This window comes from Chelonia mydas, chromosome 8, assembly GCF_015237465.2.
Source record: "Chelonia mydas isolate rCheMyd1 chromosome 8, rCheMyd1.pri.v2, whole genome shotgun sequence".
NCBI classification, from domain to species: Eukaryota; Metazoa; Chordata; order Testudines; family Cheloniidae; genus Chelonia; species Chelonia mydas.
This window is the reverse complement of record NC_057854.1, coordinates 48,690,872-48,716,049: the sequence shown is the minus strand read 5'-3', so window position 1 is coordinate 48,716,049 and position 25,178 is coordinate 48,690,872. Positions and strand designations below refer to the sequence as shown.

Below are 25,178 nucleotides of genomic sequence, written 5' to 3'. Positions count from 1 at the left end.
TACACAAAAATGAGGAAGTTAGTTAAACAGAAATTAAAAGGTACAGTGCAAAAAGTGAAATCCCTGCCAGCTGCATGGAAACTTTTTAAAGACACCATAATAGAGGCTCAACTTAAATGTATACCCCAAATTAAAAAACATAGTAAGAAAATCAAAAAAGTGCCACCGTGGCTAAACAACAAAGTAAAAGAAGCAGTGAGAGGCAAAAAGGCATCCTTTAAAAAGTGGAAGTTAAATCCTAGTGAGGATTATAGAAAGGAGCATAAACTCTGGCAAATGAAGTGTAAAAATATCATTAGGAAGGCCAAAAAAGAATTTGAAGAACAGCTAGCCAGAGACTCAAAAAGTAATAGCAAAAAAAAATGTAAGTACATCAGAAGCAGGAAGTCTGCTAAACAACCAGTGAGGCCACTGGACGATTGAGATGCTAAAGGACCACTCAAGGACGATAAGGCCATTGTGGAGAAACTAAATGAATTCTTTGCATCAGTCTTCATGGCTGAGGATGTGAGGGAGATTCCCAAACCTGAGCTATTCTTTTTAGGTGACAAATCTGAGGAACTGTCCCAGATTGAGGTGTCATTAGAGGAGGTTTTGGAACAAATTGAAAAACTAAACAGTAATAAGTCACCAGGACCAAATGGTATTCACCCAAGAGTTCTGAAGGAACTCAGATGTGAAATTGCAGAACTACTAACAGTAGTCTGTAACCTGTGATTTAAATCAGCTTCTGTACCAAATGACTGGAGGATAGCTAATGTGACGCCAATTTTTAAAAAGGGCTCTAGAGGTGATCCCGGCAATTACAGGCCAGTAAGCCAGACTTCAGTAAGAGGCAAACTGGTGGAAACTATAGTAAAGAACAAAATTGTCAGACAAATAGATGAACATAATTTGTTGGGAAAGAGTCAACATGGTCTTTGTAAAGGGAAATCATGCCTCACCGATCTACTAGAATTCTTTGAGGGGGTCAACAAGCATGTGGACAAGGGGGATCCATTGGATATAGTGTACTTAGATTTTCAGAAAGCCTTTGACAAGGTCCCTCACCAAAGGCTCTGAAGCAAAGAAAGCTCTCATGGGATAAAAAGAAAGTCCTCTCATGGATTGGTAACTGGTTAAAAGATAGGAAACAAAGAGTAGGTGTGACGGGTTGGACTCCCCCTCCCCCATTTGGGATGCCACCTGGGATAAAACTCAAAGTTCCGAGCACCCATTGAAGCAGGCAGACTGTGGTGGGACAACACCCTGTTGTCTGGAGGCTGCCCAGTTTTATGGTGACTTGTGGTTGTCCAGTGAGATACGATGATCTCTCCCACCGTCAGAGACAGCCCCTGGTGCTCAATTCTACGCCAATCGAGTAAGAGCTTAGAACCAGTGACTGCTGCCTCCCTTGTTGTGTCGACGCTTGAGGCAAAGTTGGAGTACCTCTCCAGGGTGCAAGCCTGGGCAGATGATATGGAGGCCCTGACTTGCCCATGCATCAGGACCCCCCTTCTCTCGGCATCACCGATAAAATCCAGAGGAGAGGAAGAATCAATACATCTGGTCCCCGATCCATTACAGGAGTTGCCAGAAAGATACTAAGATGTTAGTCTGACCACCTTTGGGGCTCCACTCCAGATTTTCTGTCTGGGTTTACTCTCATAAACTTTCATTCTCCTGACTTCACCCACAACGCAGTGGGGCTTTTCTGTCAGGGGTTGCTCCCTTAGCCTTATGCCCTCCCGGGCTACCCACAAGGCAGTGAGTTTAATGAGCCGCAGGTAGTACCATCTACTGTCATTATGATAGTAGGCATAGCCTGACCTGAGTAACTCTGATAAAATATAAGGGTCCTGGTTCTCCATTGCCCTGTGCAGTCATTTATACCGGTGCAAAGGGGGTGTAAAATGCTACCAAATTCAAAGAGTATCAGGATAAGTTAGATGTCATTTGTGACAGAAATTGCAACCATATGCAATATCTTTGGGAACCATATTGTATTAAGTTTATGAATGTTTTATGTAGCATTATGGACCAGGGATCTTATGCAACTCCATGGTGGGAGGTTTACCACAGCTCCTCCAAGAACTAAAAAAGTGGGGGGAGATTACTGCCATCCCTGAGATTGCAAACAGCTCCAGAGAAGTATCACCTCCTTGGGTGGTTTGCATATACTCATTTAGGGCAGTACCAAAGGAGAGGCAAGAGAAAAAGGAAGAACTTGGGATTTAAAAGGCTGAGTTTACACAGACGCAGGGCATGTCTACACTACAGAGGCTATGGCACTGTAGCTATGCTAGCATAACCCCATAGTATAGGTACAACCTATAGCGATGGCAGGGGTTTTTCCACCGCTGTGGGAACATCACCTTCCCAAGCAATTGCAGCTAAGATAATGGAAATATTCTTCCATTAGCCCAGCTGTGTCTACACCGGGGCTTTGGTCAGCATAGCTACTGCACTCAGGGATGTGGATTTTTCACACTCCTGAGCAAAGTAGCTATATCAACCTAAATTTTAAGGGTAGACCAAGCCTTAGGGTCTTTCTTTGGATTCAGCAAATGGACAGGACTTGTGGTCCTCAGGCGGCCCCAACCCTCGCTGAAGGGTTGGAAGGACTTAGGGCTACCAGGGCCCTATAGGACTGATGGGCTATTTCTGTTACATTTAGTGTGCATTTAGAGTCTGTTTTGTTTTGCCTTTTTTCTGTGATGCTTTTGTCTTTGAATAAATGTGCTTACTTTGGATGAGTTTTGTGGTCACTGGTAAAACAGGGTTGTTTTTGTCCTTGGAAAGAAACGAAGGAGCAGGGGCTGGATATTTGTCAGGCCTGCCTAGGATAATCACAGTAAAGAGCAGGGGGCTGCAGCCTAAAACTCCAAGTTGAAAGGGAGTGGGACATGGGGCCCTGCCCAGAGAGAAGTGAAGGTTAGAGGCCTCAGACTTCAGGGCCATTGCTGGAGTGGACCACAGAGGAGGTGGGTTAAAAGTGCAGTTACCCTTCAATCTGCAAGCTTTCACGGTGCATATAGCTCTTGCCTCATCTAGTTCTGCTCTCTGTGCATTGCTAACAGCTCATAGTTATCCAGTTATCTTCATGATAGTTTGCCCACTGCAGAATTTCAAGTAGCTAATACCTGATTGGCAAAGTTACCTTTATACACAGTGATACAAAAAGAGATCATGCAACACCAGATAAAAAAGGGATAGACATGTCTCTATCTAACTTCCCTTCACTCCTGTCCCCCATTACCTGTCACAGCTTTCGTGTTTGTTCTCTTGCTCTGCTGGCCTCCCTTCTCAGCCCAGATATAGATGATATACTCCATGCCTGGCATCAGATCCGTTAGAGTGATGATGCTCTTCTCTTTCCCCACAGCTATCTCTCTGGTGTCCCCATCAGCTGAGGTGTAGCTCACCATGTATCTGTCTATGGGAGCCTGGACTCTGTTCCAGGAGATGGTGGCCGTGCCCTCTGTCACTCGGTCGGTCACCAGGTTAATTGGGCTGTCAATGTCTGAGTAAAAGTGTGGATTATTAGAACATTATTAACAGATTCTAAACTGTCTCCTTGAAGCTTGTTTCTTTTGGTCTCTAAACTTTATTTTCATACTCTTAGAACTTTAGTTAGGTAAAGTACAATATGTACATAGGTTTCAGTATTCATGTCTCAATGGCTAAGCATCACTCTTGCTACTGGGGTTTTAGGACTGAAATATTGGGACAACTGAAGGTCAGAACTGAAGTGCATTGGAAGATGCCCCAGCAGTGGTATTGCAATTGATGCTGCAGGTAAAGTGCAATGGCTGAACTCCCTAGGAAAGCCAGGAGTGGAATTTTTGGCTAGGGGCTCCAGCTCAAACCTGAGCTGTGAAAGGACTTGGGACTGGAACAGCGAGGGTGCTGTAGGTCAGGAATGAGGCCCAGCAAGAAGGGACAGAACTAAATTAGTAGGAGTCCTACAGACTACAGTTGGGGTACACTGGCAGAGGTGTGAGGGAGAAGTGCACATAGCATTTACCCATGCTACATCTCACTTCTGCCAGTTCTATTTCCTCTCACAGGAGAACCAGTTTCTGAGAGCTTTGAGATGCCTACAAGGGGCACACTCCTACAGCACATAGCTGTGTGGCAAAAAGTCCTATGTTTTATATTGTGTGTAACAAACTAGGGGGCGGACACATTCACAGCTAATCCAGTGTGAAGCCAGTCTGCTACTGTAGTATCGCGTTCCAGAAATTCCCCTGGTTACCTGTCACAGCTTTAGTGTTTGTCCTCTTGCTCTGCTGGCCTCCCTTCTCAGCCCAGGTGTAGATGTTGTACTCTATGCCTGGCTTCAGACCCGTCAGAGTGGTGGTGCTCTGGTCTTTCCCCACAGCTATCTCTCTGGTGTCCCCATCAGCTGAGGTATAGCTCACCATGTATCTGTCTATGGGAGCCTGGACCCTGTTCCAGGAGATGGTGGCTGTGTCCTCTGTCACTCGATTGGTGACCAGGTTAGTTGGGCTGTCAATTTCTGTGAGTAAAAGCCTTGATTATTACAATGTTATTGACTGATTCTCAAATGATTCCCCTAGGGCACCATGTCTTCTAGACTCAAATCTTTCCATACCCTTAGATATTGTGTGAGATGGAGGAAAACAGAAGGCTGCTTACTTGTCAGCCCTATCACTCACATCTCACTAAGTAAATACTGCTCTTTCTATCAGTGCTTCTGGACTCACGACTGGAAGACTCAGAACTTGGCAGAACTTTTAGGGGGCCCTAGCCTGGAGTAATAAGCTTGTTGTGGGTCAGGATTTAGATACATTGGCAGAGCTGTGCATACTCTAGGACTAAAATAGCAGGAGATGCCATAGGGGAAGATTGTGGTGCACTGGCAGAGTCCTGTGGGGGAAGTTTGCACAGAACCTATGTCAGGGATGGGCAAACTACATCCCTCAGGACACATCCGGCCCATCAGAACTTTTAATCTGGCCCTTGAGCTCCCGCCAGGGAGTAGGGTGGGGGGCTTTCCACATGGCTCCCGGAAGCAGCGGCATGTCCCCCCTCTGGCTCCTATGTGGCTCTGCTCTCTCCACATGCTGCCCCTACCCCAAGCGCCACCCTCCCGCAGCTCCCATTGGCTGGGAACCGTGGCCAATGGGAGCTCCAGGGGCGGCACCTGCAGACGGGGCAGCAAGCGGAGCCACCTGGCCAGCGCCATGCCTCCACATAGGAGCTGGAGGGAGGCATGCTGCTGCTTCTGGGAGCTGCGGGGGCGGTGCCTGTGGATGGAGCAGCGCGCAGACCCACCTGGCCGCACCCTCCATGTAGGAGCCAGAGGGTGGCATGCTGCTGCTTCCGGGAGCTGCTTGAGGTAAGCACCACCCAGAGCCTGCATCCCTGAGACACCACCCCCTGTGTACCAACCCCCTGCCTCAGCCCTGATCCCCCTCCCACCCTCCAAACCCCTCAGTCCCAGCCTGGAGCACCCTCCTGCACTCCAAACCCCTCATCCCCAGCCCCACCCTAGAGCCTGCACCCCCAATTGGAGCCCTCAACCCCCCCTGCGCCCCAGCCCCCTGACCCTCTCCAGCCCTCTGAATCCCTCGGTCCCAGCCCAGAGCACCCTCCTGCACCTCAAATCCCTTATCCCCAGCCCCACCCCAGAGCCTGCATTCCCAGCTGGAGCCCTCACCACCCCTCTGCACCCGAACCCCCAATTTTGTGAGCATTCATGGCCCACCATACAATTTCTATACCCAGATGTGGCCCTCAGGCCAAAAAGTTTTCCCACCCCAACCTATATGCATTATGGAACCAGTCAAGCACCCCATTAAAGTCAATGACATTTTGCAATTGAGTAAATGGGAGTGGGTGTAAATCCTAAATCTCAATCTTGGAATGGCCTGCAGCATGTATGTACCTATGCCATGTTTGGCCACATGACTAATTGTTCTATAATGTACACTGTGCAATAAGCTGGAAGAAAACAGAACAAAACACAGCTAATCTCCAGGGAGCAGTGTGTGGTATGCAGTTAGCTAGTATCACATCCCAGAGATTCCCCTGGTTACCTGTCACAGCTTTAGTGTTTGCCCTTTTGCTCTTCTGGCCTCCCTTCTCAGCCCAGATGTAGATGATGTACTCCAGGCCTGGCTTCAGACCTGTCAGGGTGATGGTGCTCTGGTCTTTCCCCACGGCTCTCTCTCTGGTGTCCCCATCAGCTGAGGTGTAGCTCACCACGTATCTGTCTACGGGAGCCTGCACCTCATTCCAGGAGATGGTGGCTGTGTCCTCTGTCACTCGGTCTGTCACCGGGTTTGTTGGGCTGTCAATTTCTTTTAGAGAAGGTTTAACAGTGAAGAGCTACAGTGAGGATTCTCCCCAACACTTCATTAGGAGAGACTCATCAGTCCTTCCCCACTTTTCATGGTCCTTCCCCCTTCCACAGCTGTGAAAATGATACTGTTTCTTAGGCCAACAGCAAAGCTCCTACATGAATTAGCACACAGGAAAAAGCACTCTTAGGGACTGGCTGCTACCCTCCATCTACCCAGAGTGCAACTATAACGTTTCTGTTAAAAAAAACCCAACACATCCCACAAGCATCAGATGTGCTAAGCCCCAGCACAGTGAGCAGCCACTAAACCACAGAGAGAGCAACCCTTACACCAGTTATCCCTCAGTGTCTTACTCTCAGGGTAGTTCTCGGAAAGGTCAAAATGGGAAGGTTTCTGAGGTTGTTTATGGCATTCTGAAGGCAAGTCATTAATTCCATGTTCAGCCAACTAAGAGGCCTTGATGATGGCTATGTTTTACTAATTGAATGACTTCCATTGTACTGTCATTAATGACTAGCATCTGTGAATAGGGATCCCTACCAGCACTTGTGATTAAAAGGCTCCATTTTCACAACTAAAAGCTAGTTCAGCCTACTAGTGAGAATTACAATTTACAGGATAGATTCTTGTCTCACTAATACCAGTGTAGATCAGGAGTAACTTCAGTGAAGTCAATGGAGTTGATAAACTGGTGTGAGGTCATGATCAAGCTCCACACTTCTTCCCCTGCCATTAGTTACCTGTCTCAGCTTTCGTGTTTGCTCTCTTGCTCTGCAAGCCTTCCTTCTCAGCCCAAATGTAGATCACGTACTCCATGCCTGGCTTCAGACCCATCAGGGTGGTGGTATTCTGGTCTTTCCCTACAGCTATCTCTCTGGTGTCCCCATCAGCTGAGGTGTAGCTCACCATGTATGTGTCTATGGGAGCCTGGACCCTGTTCCATGAGATGGTGGCTGTGTCCTCTGTCACTCGGTCGGTCTCCAGGTGAGTTGGGCTATCTATTCCTTTAAGAGAGAGTCTGAAAGTGCAGAGTTAACAAACTCCCCGAGCAATATTCCACCTGATCCTAACAGTCACATTCCTTGTCATGTGTAGCATGTCTGCATTTCTTTTACTCTACAGTGATCAGCAAACTCTTTCAAGAGTTTGAAAGTATTTTCCACCACCCAATTTTATTCTGTTCCTGACAACGGAGAGACACACCTAGCTTTATTTGGTTTACTTTCTGGTCTGGTCAGCAGGAGGGCAGATAGCTTTGAGAATACAATTAGTGAGTTAAATCCTGGTGCAAAGCCAGAGAGTAGGGCTCAGAGTGTATTACTGGTGGGTCCTACAAATATGGTGGCTTTTAAAAACTTGAAATACATTATTTGTGGACGAAATGGCAGAATTATCTTTTAAATAGCTGTTTTGAATCCAGGAGGCACTCCTTCCTAGACTGATACCATTTCAAGAGAATGGAAATTTGGGGAGAATAATAATACTCAGTCCATTTCATTTTCAAATTACTTTACCAGCAATAACTCATCCATCCTCACAATAGCACCCCAGAGGCAAGTATTGTTATCTGTGGATGAGGACAACGAGAGAGAAGGGCTAGATGACTGCCCAAAGACACAGGAGTCAATATCAGCAGTTCCTGGTTCCCAGCTTTATACTCAGAGGAATGGACTAGTCCGTTTACTAAGGGCCTGACACCGGGATCCTTTAAAGAAGAAATTAGTATTCTCCATTAAAGCATCCCAGTGGCACCTTGGCCTCTTCACGCACTATCATGGGGAAGGGAGGAGAGAGAATGACCCAGAGATGGCAGGAGAACCATCTTAAAGGAAAAATGGTAGTCTTGAATATTGAATAATTCATAGATGTTCAGGTCAAAAAGGACCATTGTGATTATCTAGTCTAGTTCGACCTCCTGAACCACCCAGGCCAAGGAACTTCACCCTGTAATTTCTGGTTGACTTACAGCATCTCCTTTAGAAAAAGATATCTAGTTTTGATACAAAAAGTTCGAATGATGGAGAATCCCCTAGATGAATTGCTCCAATGATTAGCCTCACTTAACATTTTGCACCTTAATTCCTGTCTCCATTTGTCTAATTTCAACTTCCAGCCACTGGAACTCATTATGTGATTTGTTAATGCTTTTGGAGACCTAGTTTAAGATCACTTTAATGTCTGAGATGTACTTTATTGGGGAACTGTACCCACTGCTGGCAATGGAGGATGGTCTTCTCCACCCCTTCTCTGGTACTAACTCTGGAGTGTTGGGAGAGGCTATGCAAACAACTCATGTACCGTGCAGCATCTGTGCAGCCAACCAACCTGGGTGGGTCTCTCCCAAAGGAGCTCTTGTTCCACAAAACCATTATACAGCTGGCACTCCAGACAGAACACTTTATGCAGCTGTGTTGCAGTTATGTTCTACAAATTCCCTTAAACTTCTATGAATTGGCTGATCTGGTCACACTGAAGAGAACGAGGGGAAAATATTAGAGGAATTAATAAGTTCATGAAAAGCCTTGGGGCTGTGCGGCACTAGAATGGTCCTACGCAAAGCAGAGAGCATTCTAGTAATAGCCACTGAAAAGGAGACGGAATCTATATGTTCACAATGTTCGAAAACACAGATGTCAGAAGGAGCCATCACATTCCAAAGGCAGCAGTGCTTCCTGACCGCACTTCCTTCCAAGGGTAACTGGAATCAGATGTCAAGAGTAAACAAGAGCACCGATCAAAAGAAAAGTCCAGCAGACTCCGGCCAGGCAGTGGCCAACAAAAGAGACCTCGGCAGTGCCAAACCCACCCAGCGATGCCATTAACAGAGAAGAAATGTGGGAGGGACGGAATGATGATTCCATTTGGGGATCTGTAGGTTTCCAGTAGTGTGGGAATCCTGGATTCCCATCTCACAGATGAGAAACAGATGCAGTCAGAGTGAGAACAAGGCAGAATTGCCCTGCTGTTTGCATGCAGCATTTAATTACTGGCTGTTGGAGGACCTGGCCAGCTATCTGTCCTCTGCACAGTGTAGTGACCAGAGCAACATCCCCCCCCCCATATGCCTTCCTCACTCCTCTGAGAAGAGGACCCAGCCCTCTCTCCACCTTCCATGCATCCCAGTTGCTTCCCCTTGCTGGTGGTCCTACCTCCCATCTGTAACCCACACGCTCATCTGGACTGATGATGTTTCACATAGTAAGTTACAATGCAGCGGTGCTGAGTCTCATGATATTTGGTGTTTGTCTTAAAGCCCCAGCTCCCACAGTCTGGTGATTACCTGAAAATTTCAGGTTGGGTTTTTTTGTTTTTGTTTTTTGTTTGTTTTTTAAGTTTCTAACCCTCATGTTTGTGGAGAGAAGCTTGAAAACATGAATCAACTCAAAACAAGCATCACCACCTAGGGAGCTTTGATCTTCCTTGGGACTTCTGGATACGTACCAGTTTGGCCATTCACTATAGATGGTTTTCCTTCAATCTCATCCTTCACGGATATGACAAAGATCTTGTACTCTGTGCCAGGCTTCAGGCCTATAAGAAAACAAAAGGAGCAGTCCCAACAATTAGGGAATAAAGTACATAAATGTTTTCTTAGAGAAATTGCATCTTCTTCTCTCTGATTTTACTTTACAGAGGAATTTGAGTTGTGGGACTGGGATTTGTACTTCTTGTTTGGAGAATATGTGGATATGATGTTTTGGTTTAGGCTCATCTCTACAGGCCATACTGGTCATAAATTGTGGGGATTTCCATTTTACCCATCCTTAGTGTTCCCAGGTCTGAAATGAGAGAGTAAATTTTATTTATATGAAGATAGAATTAAAGTTGAATGAACGTGCATTGACATTTACTAGCCATACCACATGGGGAGCTTTTCCATGTGATGTCCGGTATCACCCTTCAACCCACACACACAGAGAATATTCTCATGATGGCTACCTGTGAAGATGTGAACAAGTGCTGGACTTGGTGCAAACAAGCAAGTAAAGCTGTAGAGCCAGATTCACAGCTGGTGTAAATCACTGAATTCAATGGAGCTATGCCAGTGTACACCAGCTGAGGATCTGCCCCATATGATTGGCGATATTGAAAGTGAGACTCCCAGCCAGACAAAAAGCAAATAATACCTCCTCTTTTGCTACAAGAGCAAGCTAAATAAAGTGCTCTGTCATTCACATTCAGAATCTCTCATGATTTGAGATCAGATTGAATGGAAATGGGTCCTATCCTGGGGTTCTGCCAGTTAAATTCCAGCCCCAATCATCAGTGAACATACGTGCTGAAGGGAACTCAGTATAGTTTCAAACTAACTTGGCCAGTAGGTGCTAGAGGTGGTTAACCTGGCAGACTTTCATCTATGTACTACAAGGTTCATGGATAAAGGCTCATCTGGGCGTTTGTGGGGGAGAGGGGTGCATTGTAGGTGTCTCACAGCAGCAGCCTGGGCATGAAGTGAAAGAGTTCTGCTAACTGTCTGCGTCTGCTCCGAGCATCAGCCACACAGAAACAAAAGAGATGCTCTTCTCAGGTTATGGTTCAAGAGTCAACGTCTCTCTTGTGCCTGTCTCTCCCCATTTCACCCTGGCTGTGACCCGTTTGGGCTTACTTACCGCTGATGATGTATCTGCTCTTCGGTTCGCTGCTTTTAGGCACCACCACCTCCTTCTCCTGTCCTTGCGGTGAGCTGAACCTCAGTTTAAAATAGTCCGGCTCTGTTGGGGGGTTCTCCCACTCCACTTCCAGCGAGTCCTCCATCTCCTCTGTCACCCAGGCAGCGCTAACTGCAGATAGGGCTACGGAAGACAGAGTGGGGAGGGTGATGAGCGAGCACCACATTATCATTTCAGCAGCACCAAAGCCACCTCTTCTCCATGTGTGCACACAAGACAGGAAAGAGCCAAACTACCTCCACCAGGGGTCTCACGCCTCAAAACCAGGTACAATTTCTCAGATGAACTGAAGGGTTGTTAACTAGACACAATGCAATTATTCTTTCAACAGGCCTGACTGTACTCACTGTAAAGCTCTATCCCAGCCATAGAGGACTCTGGCTCCTATGTCTTCTGTTACAAATAAATACATACTCCCCATAATCCAACCCTTTACTGGCTTTACCAAGGGCATTGAGATAGCACAGTGTGAAGATCTCATCACCTAAGTAAGGTCAGACTAATTCAGGTCTGGCCCAGAGATGCCTGAGGAAAACACACCTACTGCAGGGAGTGGTGCTGACAATTCAAAACTGGCACTCTGCTGTCTGAGTCCAAAATGCTACAACACTCCAGCATGATGTTAGGAAGTGCTGTGCACCTGGCATTGCCATATGTACAAATGAAGTCCTGACTACTTGTACTCTTTAAGGATCTTCATAGCATGCTGTACAGCCTACGCAGTACCTCTCATCCCCTAGCCAAGTCCCACCTGGGTAATTACATTCTCCTTCTTTGAAACCCTTCTGTGTCCATTCAAATGGATGGTTCTCAGAGAATAAGGAGCTGCAATTTCTTGGAGAGAGGATGGCACAAATTAAAAAACAAATTCCTCTACCTCCAACCACAGAGAAGGAGCAGAGAGAAGGCTAAGATCAAAAGAGTGGAGTGAGGAAGTATATATGAGGCAAGATCGCTCAGGCAGAGATTGGTGGAGTGGAGAGAGTGGGCAGGGTTATAGGTCAATATAAGTTCTGAGGGGTCAGGTGGAAAGAGTCCATGGAGAATTCTGAAGGCCAGCAGGGCATTTGAGATTGACAGGAAGACAATGAAGGTGACAGAAGACTGGAGGGGGAGTGAGGGGGAGATGTGTCTGTGACGGTGGTAAACCAAGTGCCAGATCTGGCCAAGGTCATAAGTGTTAGTTAAGAGCTGACAAACTCATAGCTGGAAACCAGATCAGCTCATCTTACGTTCATTTTGTTAAAATAGGTTGCAGCCTTATAAGAATGTATTGAGTGTTTAGACTCTACGGAAAGCTTGTAAATTGCTGCATGCATTAATCATACTTGTAATATGCATCCAATGAAGTGAGCTGTAGCTCACGAAAGCTTATGCTCAAATAAATTGATTAGTCTCTAAGGTGCCACAAGTACTCCTTTTCTTTTTGCGAATACAGACTAACACGGCTGCTACTCTGAAACTTGTAATATCAGTATTCCATGCTATCAGGAAATACATATGTTTCACTTTATAACTTTGAAAATGTTTGCTCTGAACTTGTGAACCCAGGCACAGAAATCCTCAAGATTAAACCGGCCATTAATGAATATCACAATACAAAGGATTGGTAAATGGCCCTATCACACCTTGGAAATGCCATGTGCAAGGGAGCTTGTCTCATGGACTATAAGGCGAAATGTAAAATATAAAACAGGGTCACAAGAAAATTGTTCCTCCTTTGCTGTTTGAACTTTCACAGGGCCAAAGACACTAAACTAAGGCAGAGATCCCCAGGGGTTACCCCTGGGTCTACCCTGAAAGACACATTGAATTGACAGATTACTACATCTCTGTCATCTTTAGGAACCATAGATAGTAACTCATTTGCGTGTATGTTTGCTTACTTTAACCTGTAAATAATTCTCTCATTTCTTTTTCCTAGTTAATAAAACTTTAGATAATTTATTACAGGATTGGCTACAGGCATTGTCTTTGGCGTGAGATCTAAGATGCAAATTGATCTGGGATAAGAGACTGGTCTCTTGGGACTGGGAGCAAACTGAACATTCTGTGATTTTTGGTGTAAGTGACCATTTATCACCAAGTCCAGATTTCCTGCGTGGCAAGATAGACTGGACAATCTAAGGGGACTGTCCGTGACTGCTTGGTAAGACTGTTATAGTGATCCAGGAGTTCACATTTGTTACTAGGTCAGTAAAATCTAATTATAGAACATACCACCAATTTGGGATGTCTGCCCTGAGGTAGGCACTCACAGTCGTGAGCCACTCCAGACAGTGTGACAGTGAAACATTCCTGCTTCCTGGAGTCAGAGAGTAAACTGGCCCCAGCATTGTGAACTCCCTTGAATTCAGAAGCAGAGAACAATGGCTGGGATTTTGGGGGGGAAGGGAAATTTTGGCATCTTTAAATGGGAGAAGAAAGACTTAGTGAATGGGCCTTTCCAAAAGCTCAGACAGGAAGTCATGTGAAGTGCCATACACGCCCAAAGCCTAGCAGTTTGCTCCCCCTATAGTTTGAACCTGACTTTGAAGACCAGCAAATCCTTTGTTGGAGGGAAGGGACTTTCTAGTGCTCCCACCTGTCCTTGCTTGTAGGTGTTCTGGGTTACTGGAAATCCCCTTCTTCACATAACGAAGTGTGATCTGATACTTTGTGCTAGGATGAAGGCCCGGGATCTCATAGCTGAGCTGTCCTTTGGGCACTCTGACTTGTACTGCGGAGGCCTCATGCCCTATCGGATAATAGCTGAGGAGGTAATTATCCACGTCGAGCACCTGATCCCAGCTGAAGGTCAAAGAATCTTCTGTGGTCTTCAGCAGCTGCACATTCTGAGGAGCAATGACTACAGGAAAAAAAGGAGAAGAAATTATAAGACAGATATCTCATCTTGGAGCATGGTCCAAAGTCCACTGAAGTCCATGAGAGTTTTTCCATTGACTTCAATGGGGTTTGGATCAGGCCCATATTTTGCATTGGTACAATGAATGAACAGCTGGTGAACAGGACTACAAAGACAGCGCTGGAGGCTGAAGTCCTCTGCTTATCCACAAAGAAGTATAGTTGCAGTGGACAATGGGAATTGAGAACACTCAACGCTGCAATAAATGGGATATACTTAGCGCCATGGACATGTCAAGCATCAAAAGAATGCCAAGAAACAACTTCCTTAACACTCTCAGTGTCACACATGGTACCAAGTGTGTCTGATGAGGAAAGAAAAGGAGTACTTGTGGCACCTAGGTGCCACAAGTACTCCTTTTCTTTTTGCGAATACAGACTAACACGACTGCTACTCTGAAACCTGTCAAGGAAAGACGCTCCTCCTTGCTTGGCTGAACGAGTGCAGTTACCATTTCATCATTCTTGTTCTGTGGCATTAAATAATTCTGTACTGACGTTACAACATCCAGAATAAGTGCAGGACCCTCTAATTGCCTAGTCAAAGAGGCTTGTCAGACATATAGACCCAGGAAGATCAAGACTGTCCTGGAGATCTGGGGGCAGGAACAGAACTCTAGGAAGGGCAGCACATCTCAGTGTTCTACACTGGAGATAGCTGGTAGCAGGTTATCCTCTAACGCCAGTGCTCTGGTGTTGTAATTCGTGGCCTATATTTTCATTGGCACCCAAAGCAGTAACTCTGTAATAGTACCGCAAAGTTTCAACTACAGCTGGGGAATGACTTCATCACAGAATTTGAGTGGCAGCAAAAACGGGCCTTAACGCTTCTCACACCATTCGGTCCTGAACCTCAGAAAGACTACCCAGCTATCGCAGCAGCTATACAACAGAACTCTCCTCACTCTACAATTGCTCAGTCACTTACAAATGCCGAAACTGCAGTTCTGAAGGTAAGCCAGGCACTTTCAATGCACTGACTTTCACTGCTACTGCTGGAAGGAGGCCAAACACAGGGATGAGTTACAGCTGTCAGTCACACAGTGAAAGACAGTCACAGGCGGCTACTGCAGGAACTAACTGCTTACTGGAAAAGTGATTTCAAGGTTGTAGAGAGAAGTTCAGATGCGAGGGAGCATGAAAGAGAAAGTCCACGTATGAGAGAGAAAGAACAAGTGCACCAGACTACACGTATATATATAAATGAATATGTCGGAATGCATGTATGTGTAATATGCATGAGAGAAATAAAAATCCAGAATCTCTAGTTTGGTTGTTTCATGGAGTCAATATTTTTGGGCCTCCTGCTCCCCTTGCATCAATAACAATTCTCTATCCATTGGGCACAGACCCTGTGCCTTCAGTTTCTGCAGAAATCCTGCTCAATATTTGATGCACCTCCGGTCAAAGAGAACCTTCTCAGTAACAGTTTGAGTTCTATCACATCTTGAGCTGAGTAAATCCCACACTTGCTCTTTGACAGTCAGTTTACACGGTAAGGACACCTGATCCCACTAAATTTACAGAAAGTGATAAGTGATAGCAAATAATGGTGACGGATGCTCAACAGGCTCCAGCCTTAATTAACTCAAGTTTTGCACAGTATATTTTTATACCTTTCTGAAGGATTCAGAAAACTAACCATTCTCATGCTTTTCAGTTAGTAAATTTATATAGACTCTTCTTTATAACTGTACATTCTATTTTACACAGTAGATATTAAGGGGATACTATCAGTTCCTTTCCAAGGAACGAGGAAGAAACCACCAGTTCAGATAAAATAAGGCTGGGATAAACTTTTCAGAAGAGCTTATGCTACTGAGGAGCCTAAGTTCCACTTTTAAGAATGACTTAGGCACTTAGTCAATTCAATAAGACTTAGGCTCCTAAGTCACTTAGGCACTTTTGACAATTTTACCCCAAACCTTTTTGAACCTTTCCCAAAACTTGAATCAAACACCCAATGATTTTTCTACTATCAAAAAAGCTGGATTAACTTTTTAATATATGTAGGGCTTTTTATTTTTACATTTCACGTCTTGGAACTCCCTGATTTTGTCCAGGAGTAAAAGCAGAAATACCTCCAGGGTATTTATTGGTGCTATTCCATATCACAGCAAAAAACCAGGAAATAGTAAACATCTGCTCAGATTTCCATAACACATAAGCTCAGATAAGCAACAGCTGAACTTTCAGCGACCGAACTGAACTTCTGAATCTGCTGCGGTTGGCCCATCACAAAACAAGATTGTCTCAGTTCCTATTCCTATGCTGGGAAACAAGTGTTACAGTTTATTCCAACGGATTAATGTGCTGGTTTTAAGGGTTTATTTTATTGTACTAAACCAACCTTTAGATCTTCACTGTTAAAGTTACTTTATTGATAGTTTAAGATGCGTTACAGTCAGTCTGGTCTACATTGACCAAGAAAAAATTTGTTAAACACAGTTTAGACTAACCAGAGCTGTGGTTCCCAATCATATGATCTTCTTGCCTCTCTCTCCCCGCCAAGTAGCTTATTGCTAACTGCCATAAATACTGCTTGCTGCATCTAATACAGTATTTTCCTGGCTTCTTCCCACTATCTTCTTAAGCTCACATTGGCACCAAAAAAAAAAAAAAAAGATGTTACTTGACACACTTCTTATAGTGCCGTAATAATGTATACAACTAGTTGATTCAATTACTTATTATTTGAGGTTCAGGCCCTCTGTTCTCCCTCTGGGGTATCTGGACCCTGATTGTCACAACTACAGAAGTCAGTTTACATCTTCAGGAATGAAGAAGTCACGTGCACTAATTTCAGGGATTATTTGGGCCTTTGAAATAATTCAGGGATAAGGAAATAGTTTTCTTTCCTTCTGCAAAATCATCAGAACTCGCAGAAAGCTGGTGATATACTGGTCATTAATATCACTGTGTGATGTATGTGTGGGTTGTGCATAAAGAATTACATATGTGTGTTGGAAATATGTTCTTAAAATGTGTTTCAGAAGCAATGCATAAATCCAGCCTGCCCTAGACAAAGAAATGTGGATTTTCCTGGCTGACTGGCTTGATTACTGGCAGAGGAGCCACCACTTAAGGAACAAAGAACAGAAACCTCGGTGTCTATAAAAAATGGATCCTCCTGGCTTGAAGGGCAGGAGCTGCTGGTAACTCACAAGTGAGAAACCTATTTAGGCAAGACTATAACTTGCTAGAATTAAGTTTAGTCACTAGAAAGCATGTATGGTTTGGTTTGTAATCAGACCTGTCTCTTTTTCTCTTGCTTAATATCACTTAAACCTCTGTCCTTTTTATTAGTAAACTTATCCTTATTTTATTACAAAACCATCTCAGTGCTGCTATATTGAATTAAGTGTGAGTCCTCAATTAAACAATTAAACAGGCTGGTGTGTGCTCTGTCTCTTTGGAGGCAGCGAACTTAATCATTTCTGTGAGTGCTCAGTGAGAGGGACTGGACACTGCAGAGATGTCTCTGGGGAATTCAGGAAATGAGGTTCACTGATTGTTACCTGCAAGGCAAGGTTAAGATTAGCAGAGTCTCAGGGAGTTTGCTGGTGAAACAGACAGGCAGGCATGGCAGGGAGCTGACAAACAGTCTAAGTTCCAGCAAAGCTCTCTCTTACTGAGGCAGAGAGGTAACACAGTGGTTTACGGCTGTGGGTGCCCTGAGGAGAGCACCACAGTAGTGAAGAAAACTAAAGAAAGTTTGAGCCCTGCAGAAAACAGATATTGACAAATCCAGTGTACACCCTAGCCCTTCTGATGGGAATAACATCTTACCCATTTGGTCAAAAGATACATTGCTTCAGCAATCATGAAGCCACTAAACATGATGGTAGTGTAATTTGTCCTACTGGGAAAGGCTCTCTCTTGAAACTAATTGGGCTATTTTCCCAGCAATCTCTCCTCACTTCATCCAAGCTCTAGCCAAAGTCCATCCTTAGAGGTGCATACACAGTTCCCATTGCCTTTAGTTGAAGCTATGTAACGCAAGGGCAGAATATGGCCCTTCATTGCCCTGGAACATACATGGGATTTGGGTTTACTTGTGGTAAAATAACCCCAAACACACAGGACAGATCTTGTTCTGTATGTAAGTGCAGTTTGGATGGAGCAGGCACTATCTGCACCCTTTAAAGTGGAGGGCCCAGCACAGAAAAACAAAGTTGTCTATTAGCCAATTGCATGGAATAGTGACCCAGGTGGCTGCAATATCAACAAGCTGTCACTATTTCTTCTTCCTGGCTTTTCAGTTCTACATCATCAGCGGCATGTTTTGATGAGGTGTTGACACAGAGGTCACCTGCCATCTCATCCAGAAACAATACAAATTCTGAGATCAGCTAGAGCCATTCACCCAGGCAGATGTGACAAACCAAAGCCCTTCTGGGGCCTGATCAATAAATTGCAGTCATTTGTCCAGGGAAATGGCATGATGAAAACAAAGGTAAACAAGTGCTACATTTTGGACACTTAGAAACCACTGAAAATCTTCCTTCTTTCCTCCTGTTTGGTAACAAATAAACTTGCACTGTATGGAGTGAAAGGATTCTTTGCATAAACAATACTAACTGCTGAGGGAAGTATGAGGACAGATGGGGTTTGGGTGACTAGATGCCAAGAGTCCATCTTGTGTTCTCATTACTATTATAAATCTTTCTCCATTAGCCAGTTGCTTCTCAGGAAATAGATTAAAGCCCTATGGCCTAAGCAAGCAGGAAACCAGGAACATGTTTCTAAATTCACTGCTGGGTTGAAAGCTCACATATCTGCCTGTTAGGAATCCTGGCCCCATTGGAGAGTCTCAGCTTCTCATACTTTAAAACCCCCTCCACTTTCCAGCATTCCTATTGCTTCTGCTCCAACACAATGATTTTCAAGCAAAGGCAATAACTTGATAGAAAAATTTGGTTTTAATCAGGTGCCACATTTATTTAAGGTATCCCAAAGTGCTCTATAGAGTGATGAGGTGATGTTCAAAAAGAGCACAAGTCAGTATCTGAGGTTTAATATTTAGTTCCCTCCATAGCTCCTTACTGATCATAAATGAATTGTAAAAATTAATGAGTGCAAATAATTCTGCACTTTAGGGAGTAGATACGTTCTAGTTGCTCAGACATGCCAGTAATAATGACAACATATTATTAAATGTGTCTTGTTGCGTGCAAAGAGATGTAAAGATCAGTGAAACTGGACCACCGCAGCACTCGGTAGTAATCCTTCAGGATCCAGAAGTCTCCTTCTCAGAACATGAAAGCCAGTTTAATGACATTGGAAGAGGAGAGCTTGGCGGATGCTGCAGAAATATAAACTGTTTCACACAGGATTTAGGAAAAGTATTTTTCCTTTTTGTGACCTTGCTGATCTAGTCATAAGTTACAATACAAAATGAATTGTATAATGTGTATTAATTTTATAACGTGTCCACCCTGCTCCTGGAGCAACAGCAGCAAGAACAGCACGGGGAGGAAGAAGCCAGGTTGCACTCAGACCCTTCTCTTTGGGAGGCAGGGCCAGAACCCCCTTGGGAGACCAGAGACAATTCTGGCTGCCACCCTCACAGACCTGGCTGCCCCTCTGACAGCATGCACTCCTTGCTCATTTCTGTGGACAGAACAGAATGATCATAGACAGAGAGGCAAACAGAAAACCTGGAAAGAAAGACTGGGGGTTGACTTGGATGAGGTGTTGGTTAAGAGCTTTGGTATAGGGGGAAAATTTTGTCTCTAGCACTTTTTCTAAACAAGGTGAACCAATGAGCAAATGTAGTTTTTGAGGAGCAAGCTCAGAGCTTTATTGCTGATTCAGAGCACAGGGGATCTTGATTTATAAGGTATTTCACTTACAATAATCTGCCTGTGCTCAATTCACCTGCCTCAGAAGGTTGAAGGGCTGAGTTGACATGGCTGGGATATGAACTTGCCGTTATAGGGATTTAAAAGACATTTCAAACTGGATGACTAGGCCATTGAGCCATTTTTATGGGCATTAAGGCTTTTCAAGGATGGGAAGTAGTAATGGTAGCAAGCCCTCAAACTGGCAGCTGGGGTTGAGCTGGTTGTCCAGAACAGGATCCACTCACTATTTGACTAGGGCTCCTAGGGCACTTTTTATGCTAAAAGACCTTGAATGAGACTGAGGCTGAGATTTCAGAGGAGACCTATTGGAACGAGGTGCCCAACTCCTCCTGAAAGTCAATGGGATTGGGGCACATAACACCCTTAGGCCCCTTTGAAAATCTTAGACTATAGATTCAACTCAATAGATACATTTGGAGAAACAACAGCAACATAAAACCTTCCCTAGTAGACACCCTCCAGCAAAGGCAGACCAGCACAAGGAAGGGGATTATGGTCACGGTTTTCAGCTTTGTCATTCTGTGTAAAAGCAGACAAATGCAGGCTAAGGATAATGACCCAAAGAGCAAGGCCATGCACTGAGTCTTAAGTACAGCTACACAAGGGCTTCAGCAGAAATCCTGCCTCAAGGAGCCTCACTGATAGTGTCTTTAAACTAAGGAGGTTCTGCTCCTGGCCCAGTCCAGTTGGAATCTCTGGAGAGAGAGCAGGGTCAGCTCACTCAGGTCTAATCAGTCAGCCCCCACTGCCTTCTGCAGATACAGGACAAGAAATAGCTTCTCAAATGGGAGTTTCCAACAGCAGCAGTGGGAGCAAACAACCTAGCTAGATTTAAGATGGAGCTTGATCAGTTTATGAACAGGATTATATGATGACATTGCCTGAGACAGCAGGAGACTGGACTTTATGACCTACAAGGTGCCTTCTAATCCTAAATTCCCAACTGCCTCATCCCAGAGTAGATTATTGAAGGTTTTCATGTACCATTGGTCACAGCTTGTACTGAATCCTCTGGCTTACTTACAACCACTGCAGACTGCAGCAGGCAGGCAGACCTGGCTGACCCCCTTGCCTTTATTCCCAGGACCGATCTATGGGCTTGGTTAGCATCCCTCCTTGGCTATAGGCCTCCATATCCAGCCTTTGGCTCTGGGGTGGGGATAGCATCCTCTCCAGCTAATGGATGTTGGGTGGGGTTAGCTGCAGAAGGAACCAAACATATGCCACAGTGGGCAGGAAGGAAGGGGGATATAGGGGACACTCCAGGATAAAAGACAGAGGGAAGGAATAAAAGGAAGGTGATTCTTACCCTGGGAGCAGTCAAGCCCAATGAAACCATCGTGGCAGTAGCACTCGCCACTGTCACAGAAACCGTTGCCGCTGCAGTCATTGGGGCATCTCTTCTCGCTGCAGTCATCTCGAATGAACTCCTCATAGCACTGGCACACACCATTGTTGCAGATCCCATTGCCACTGCAGTTCATAGGGCACAGCCGCTGACTGCAGTCTTCACCAACGTAGGGTTTGCTGCAGATGCATTTGCCATCAACGCAGCGTCCATTGCCATTGCAATTGTTGGGGCAGCTGGGGCGGGAGCAATCGCTGTCCTCCCAGCCTTCATCACAGTCACATCCACAGATCTCTTGGATGAAAGTTCCATGGCCACTGCAATTCGAGACACCTGTCCAGTTGGGGACCCAGAGCCGACATCAGCAGGTAGCATGCAGGAGAGAAAGAGGCAGACAAAACAGCTTTAGAAATAGAGCCGTAGACCGATATAGAGAAGGTCTATTCAAAACCACTGGTAGGAAAGAGAAACTAAATGGACTGATTATAGCTGCACCCACTAGGGTCATATGAGACCATCACCTGGGCATTCTTCTTTGTTTTAGACAGTTACCTACCAAAGAAAAACAAACAAGTTCTCAACATTTTCCTTTAAGATGAAAAATCCTGGGACTGGAAACAAAACAAAAAAAACTAGGAATGCTACAACCATGCCTCCTGCTGATGTGGAATTCCAGAATGTCCCCTCTCACAAACTCAAGAACTCCATGCCCTGACTTCTCAGACACTCCAGAATTCCTCTCAAAGCTGAAAGACACATGTTAGCACATTTTGGGAACTTCAGCTTTCCCCGCCAAGCCCAGGAACCTGAGCCCTACCCCACCTTGGAGATTCCAGAGTTTGACTCCCTCAAGATCAGGAAATCAAGTTATCTTGGAAATGCAGGAGTCTAATCCAAGCCCAAACTCTTCCAGAAACCCCAGAATTCCACACCCCGCTGCTGAGTCTGAGCTCCTTGCCACTGTGAGGACACTTGAAATCACCCCTACCCCTGTCCATCACCACTGGGGAGCATAGCAAACCAAGCACTCCATCACCTCATAAACAGTAGAATTCCAGCCCAAGCTCTGGAACTTGAACTCCCCCCAAAGCCCAGTGAAGTCAGTGGGAGTCTTTCCATTGGCTTCAATGGACTTTGGAAGTCTCTGTGTCAGGAACTCCAGGATTCCCCACCTCAAACTCAGGAAACTAATTGATCCCATTAATCCTGCTTTCCATATGCCTCAGACTTCCATACTCCAATGTAAGAAACCTGGGCTCCAGCCTACCCAGGACTTTTCCAGTAGGGAATAGCACAGCACAGAGAGGGACATACAATTAAAGTTACTGGAGTTAGAGAGAACACACTACAAAAAGATAAATCACAGTATGATGCACACCTTGGACTCCCCCACAGCACCTCTGTACACTGCAGGCCTCCTTGAGCACCATCATTTCTTTCTCCATCTTTTCCATCCTTTCCACCAGATCTTTCATGTGTCCCAAAGCTTCACAGTCACCTCTCGGTGTCTGAACTCGGATGTTGTGCCTGAATATGATATTCTGCTCCTCCTCCTCGTCTGCATCCCCAGCAGCAAGCAGCACATGACTGTCGTCTTTGAGCGGCAACGGGTCCGCCTCCACCTTGATCTGGGATGATTTGGGTAGGTCAATCTTGTATGAGTGGCTGAAGGAGATTTTCTGACCATTGCTGGTACAGTTGTGAGGTTCATGGGGGAGCTGAACAGCAGCTATTTGGAGAGCAAGGTACAGGAACATCCCCTGAGGGAAAGTAAGCCAACTCCAGACACTCATCTTGTAATTCGTCAGAGGGAAGGATCCTATAAAAACAGTGAAGCTGGTTTCAAGGAGAAAAAAAAAAAAAAAAGATGAAAAAAATTCTACCATAAAACCATCGCAGCAGGCCATGGTCTATCTGGTGCTGTGAGCTCACAAGTTCATCAGTGACAGGTTGGTCAGTATTTGGATAAGACATATACAAAGAATATCTGGGTGATACAGAAAATGGTAATTGTGTTGACTCAGTAGGCGCCACTCTTCCTTATAAGTCAGCACTGAATTAGAGTCCTGACCCATCATTAGCAGGCACTGTGCTCTGCAAGATGACATCTTTCAGATGAGACTTAAAACCTGATTATTAAAGTCCTGATTATTAACTATCCCGTTGCAATTTTAGTTCAAGTAAAGGTGTTGGCCCTACCTGACATTAGGTCTAACAATTCCCCTGCAGTTGGATATAGTATTTTTCCCTCACTTATTACATTAAGTTGCTGTACACTGTTGCAGTGTGCTGTTAAACAGAGTTCACCCCAGAGATTGCTGCATTTCAGTGGTGGATGGAGTAAACGCTATACAGTGAAACATGCTTTAAGGCAGCCACTCAAGAGTGACAAAAATCAGCTCCTTAACAGAGGTGATTTTCCAATAAAGTCTGTAGCAGAATTGTTCTCGGAACATTCAGGATAATATCTTGGGGCAGCCTCTTATGAAAAGAGGTTGGCTAATACAGATTGTTAAGATATAGATATTCAGGCCTGCCTGTAAAGGCCTATACTTTAAGAATGTAGGTATATGTTTATCATTTAGCTAGTAATAGAGGTATACAGGAAAGAATCTCTGTAAGGGCCTTCTCTCACTGAAACAGTCTGAGGCCCTGTTCTTAGGCCAATGCCTTTGGCTAAGCAGCAGAGGCAGCCATAAGCTGGGAAGCGACCGGTCACATCCTCACATTCCAAACTAGTCAATATGGGGCTGTTAGGAAGATGATCCGATCTATCACCTCCAGAGAAAGGGAAGAGCCTAGAAGATGTAAAAAGAAATTTCGGTTGATAGTTTTCTGTCTGGTAAGAACTCACTTATCAAAAGACACAGCTGGGAAACACTTATGTCTTTATAGATGTAGTTGTGAAATCCTCACTTCTGTATTGTTTTGTCATTATAGTTCCCACTTTGCTATTGCTTATTTGCATGGTCTCTGTCTAGTTCTGTGATTGTTTCTGTCTGCTGTATAATTAATTTTGATGGGTGTAAACTAATTAAGGTGGTGGGATATAATTGGTTAGCTAATCATGTTACAATATGTTAGGATTGGTTAGGTAAATTTCAGTAGAATGACTGGTTAAGATATAGCTAAGAATATTACTATATAAATTAGGGGCAAACAGGAAGTAAGTTGGGATTCAAAAATAAGGAAAAAGGAACTTGGATTTAAGCTTGCTGGAAGTTCACCCCAATAAACATCAAATTGTTTGCACCTTCGGACTTCGGGTATTGTTGCTCTCTGTTCATGCGAGAAGGACCAGGAAAGTGGGAGAGTGAAGGAATAAGCTCTCTAACACAGATGGTGTCTTGCATAGATTTCACTGCATATAGTTTACATAGCTGTTTGTTAATTGGAAAATATCACAGGATCCTTTGGAAGGAACTGCACTGTACAAATGTACAATATTTTTATTTATCGTACAGTGAATTTAGTGCTGGTGTAAGGTACCAGACTCACAATCAGGGAGGCTGAATAGTTCTCTCCATACAACAAGTTCAGTGCAGACAATGCTAGGGCAAGACTTTCACATACTGCTCTGTCTGTGTTCCTGCACCCTGACCTGGAAGTCCCTCTTCTAAGAGAGAGGAAGCACAGCTTCCATGCTGGGCATGCAGGCAAGGGCACTAACTGTGATGAGGACACTTGTACATTATCAACTGGATTGAGACATCAGCTCATTTCATATGGGTCACTGAATAACAATCAACTGGTTATCATCAGCCTGGGTGATGTTTGAACCAGTATCTAAAGGTTCAAGGCCCTGTATTACCAATTCCTTCGTCATCCAGTCTATCACGCCAAAGACTCCTTTCCAGTCTAAATCATGTTACTGGCCACTGTGAAATAAAGACTGGGACTCAATTTGTACATGCCCTTGGAAAATTAATTCTGCTTCTTCTAAGATGTTGCACAGTTTGACCCTTGCATTGTCCTGAACCTGGGGAAGTCAAGGTGTTACCCCACATTCTATTTTAAACTACTGTATGATGACATGGTGCCATCCTGAGTTTTGAGGTCTCTCTAGGGATTTGAAGTG

General features: G+C 44.8%; 1 protein-coding gene across 1 annotated transcript in view; it reads right to left on the bottom strand.

Moving 5' to 3' along the window:
- The window catches only part of TNN (tenascin N), a 49,828-nt gene that overhangs the window by 13,516 nt on the left and 11,134 nt on the right, over window positions 1–25,178 (bottom strand). The window contains exons 4-12 of the mRNA XM_007061231.3: window positions 22,479–22,936; window positions 21,062–21,433; window positions 13,566–13,829; window positions 10,922–11,104; window positions 9,753–9,842; window positions 7,052–7,315; window positions 6,045–6,308; window positions 4,238–4,501; window positions 3,239–3,502 (exon numbers count right to left, since the gene is read on the bottom strand). Of these exons, the coding sequence (XP_007061293.3) occupies window positions 3,239–3,502; window positions 4,238–4,501; window positions 6,045–6,308; window positions 7,052–7,315; window positions 9,753–9,842; window positions 10,922–11,104; window positions 13,566–13,829; window positions 21,062–21,433; window positions 22,479–22,893 (2,380 nt within the window). The 5' untranslated portion in view covers window positions 22,894–22,936. The remainder of the gene's footprint in view (window positions 1–3,238; window positions 3,503–4,237; window positions 4,502–6,044; window positions 6,309–7,051; window positions 7,316–9,752; window positions 9,843–10,921; window positions 11,105–13,565; window positions 13,830–21,061; window positions 21,434–22,478; window positions 22,937–25,178) is intronic.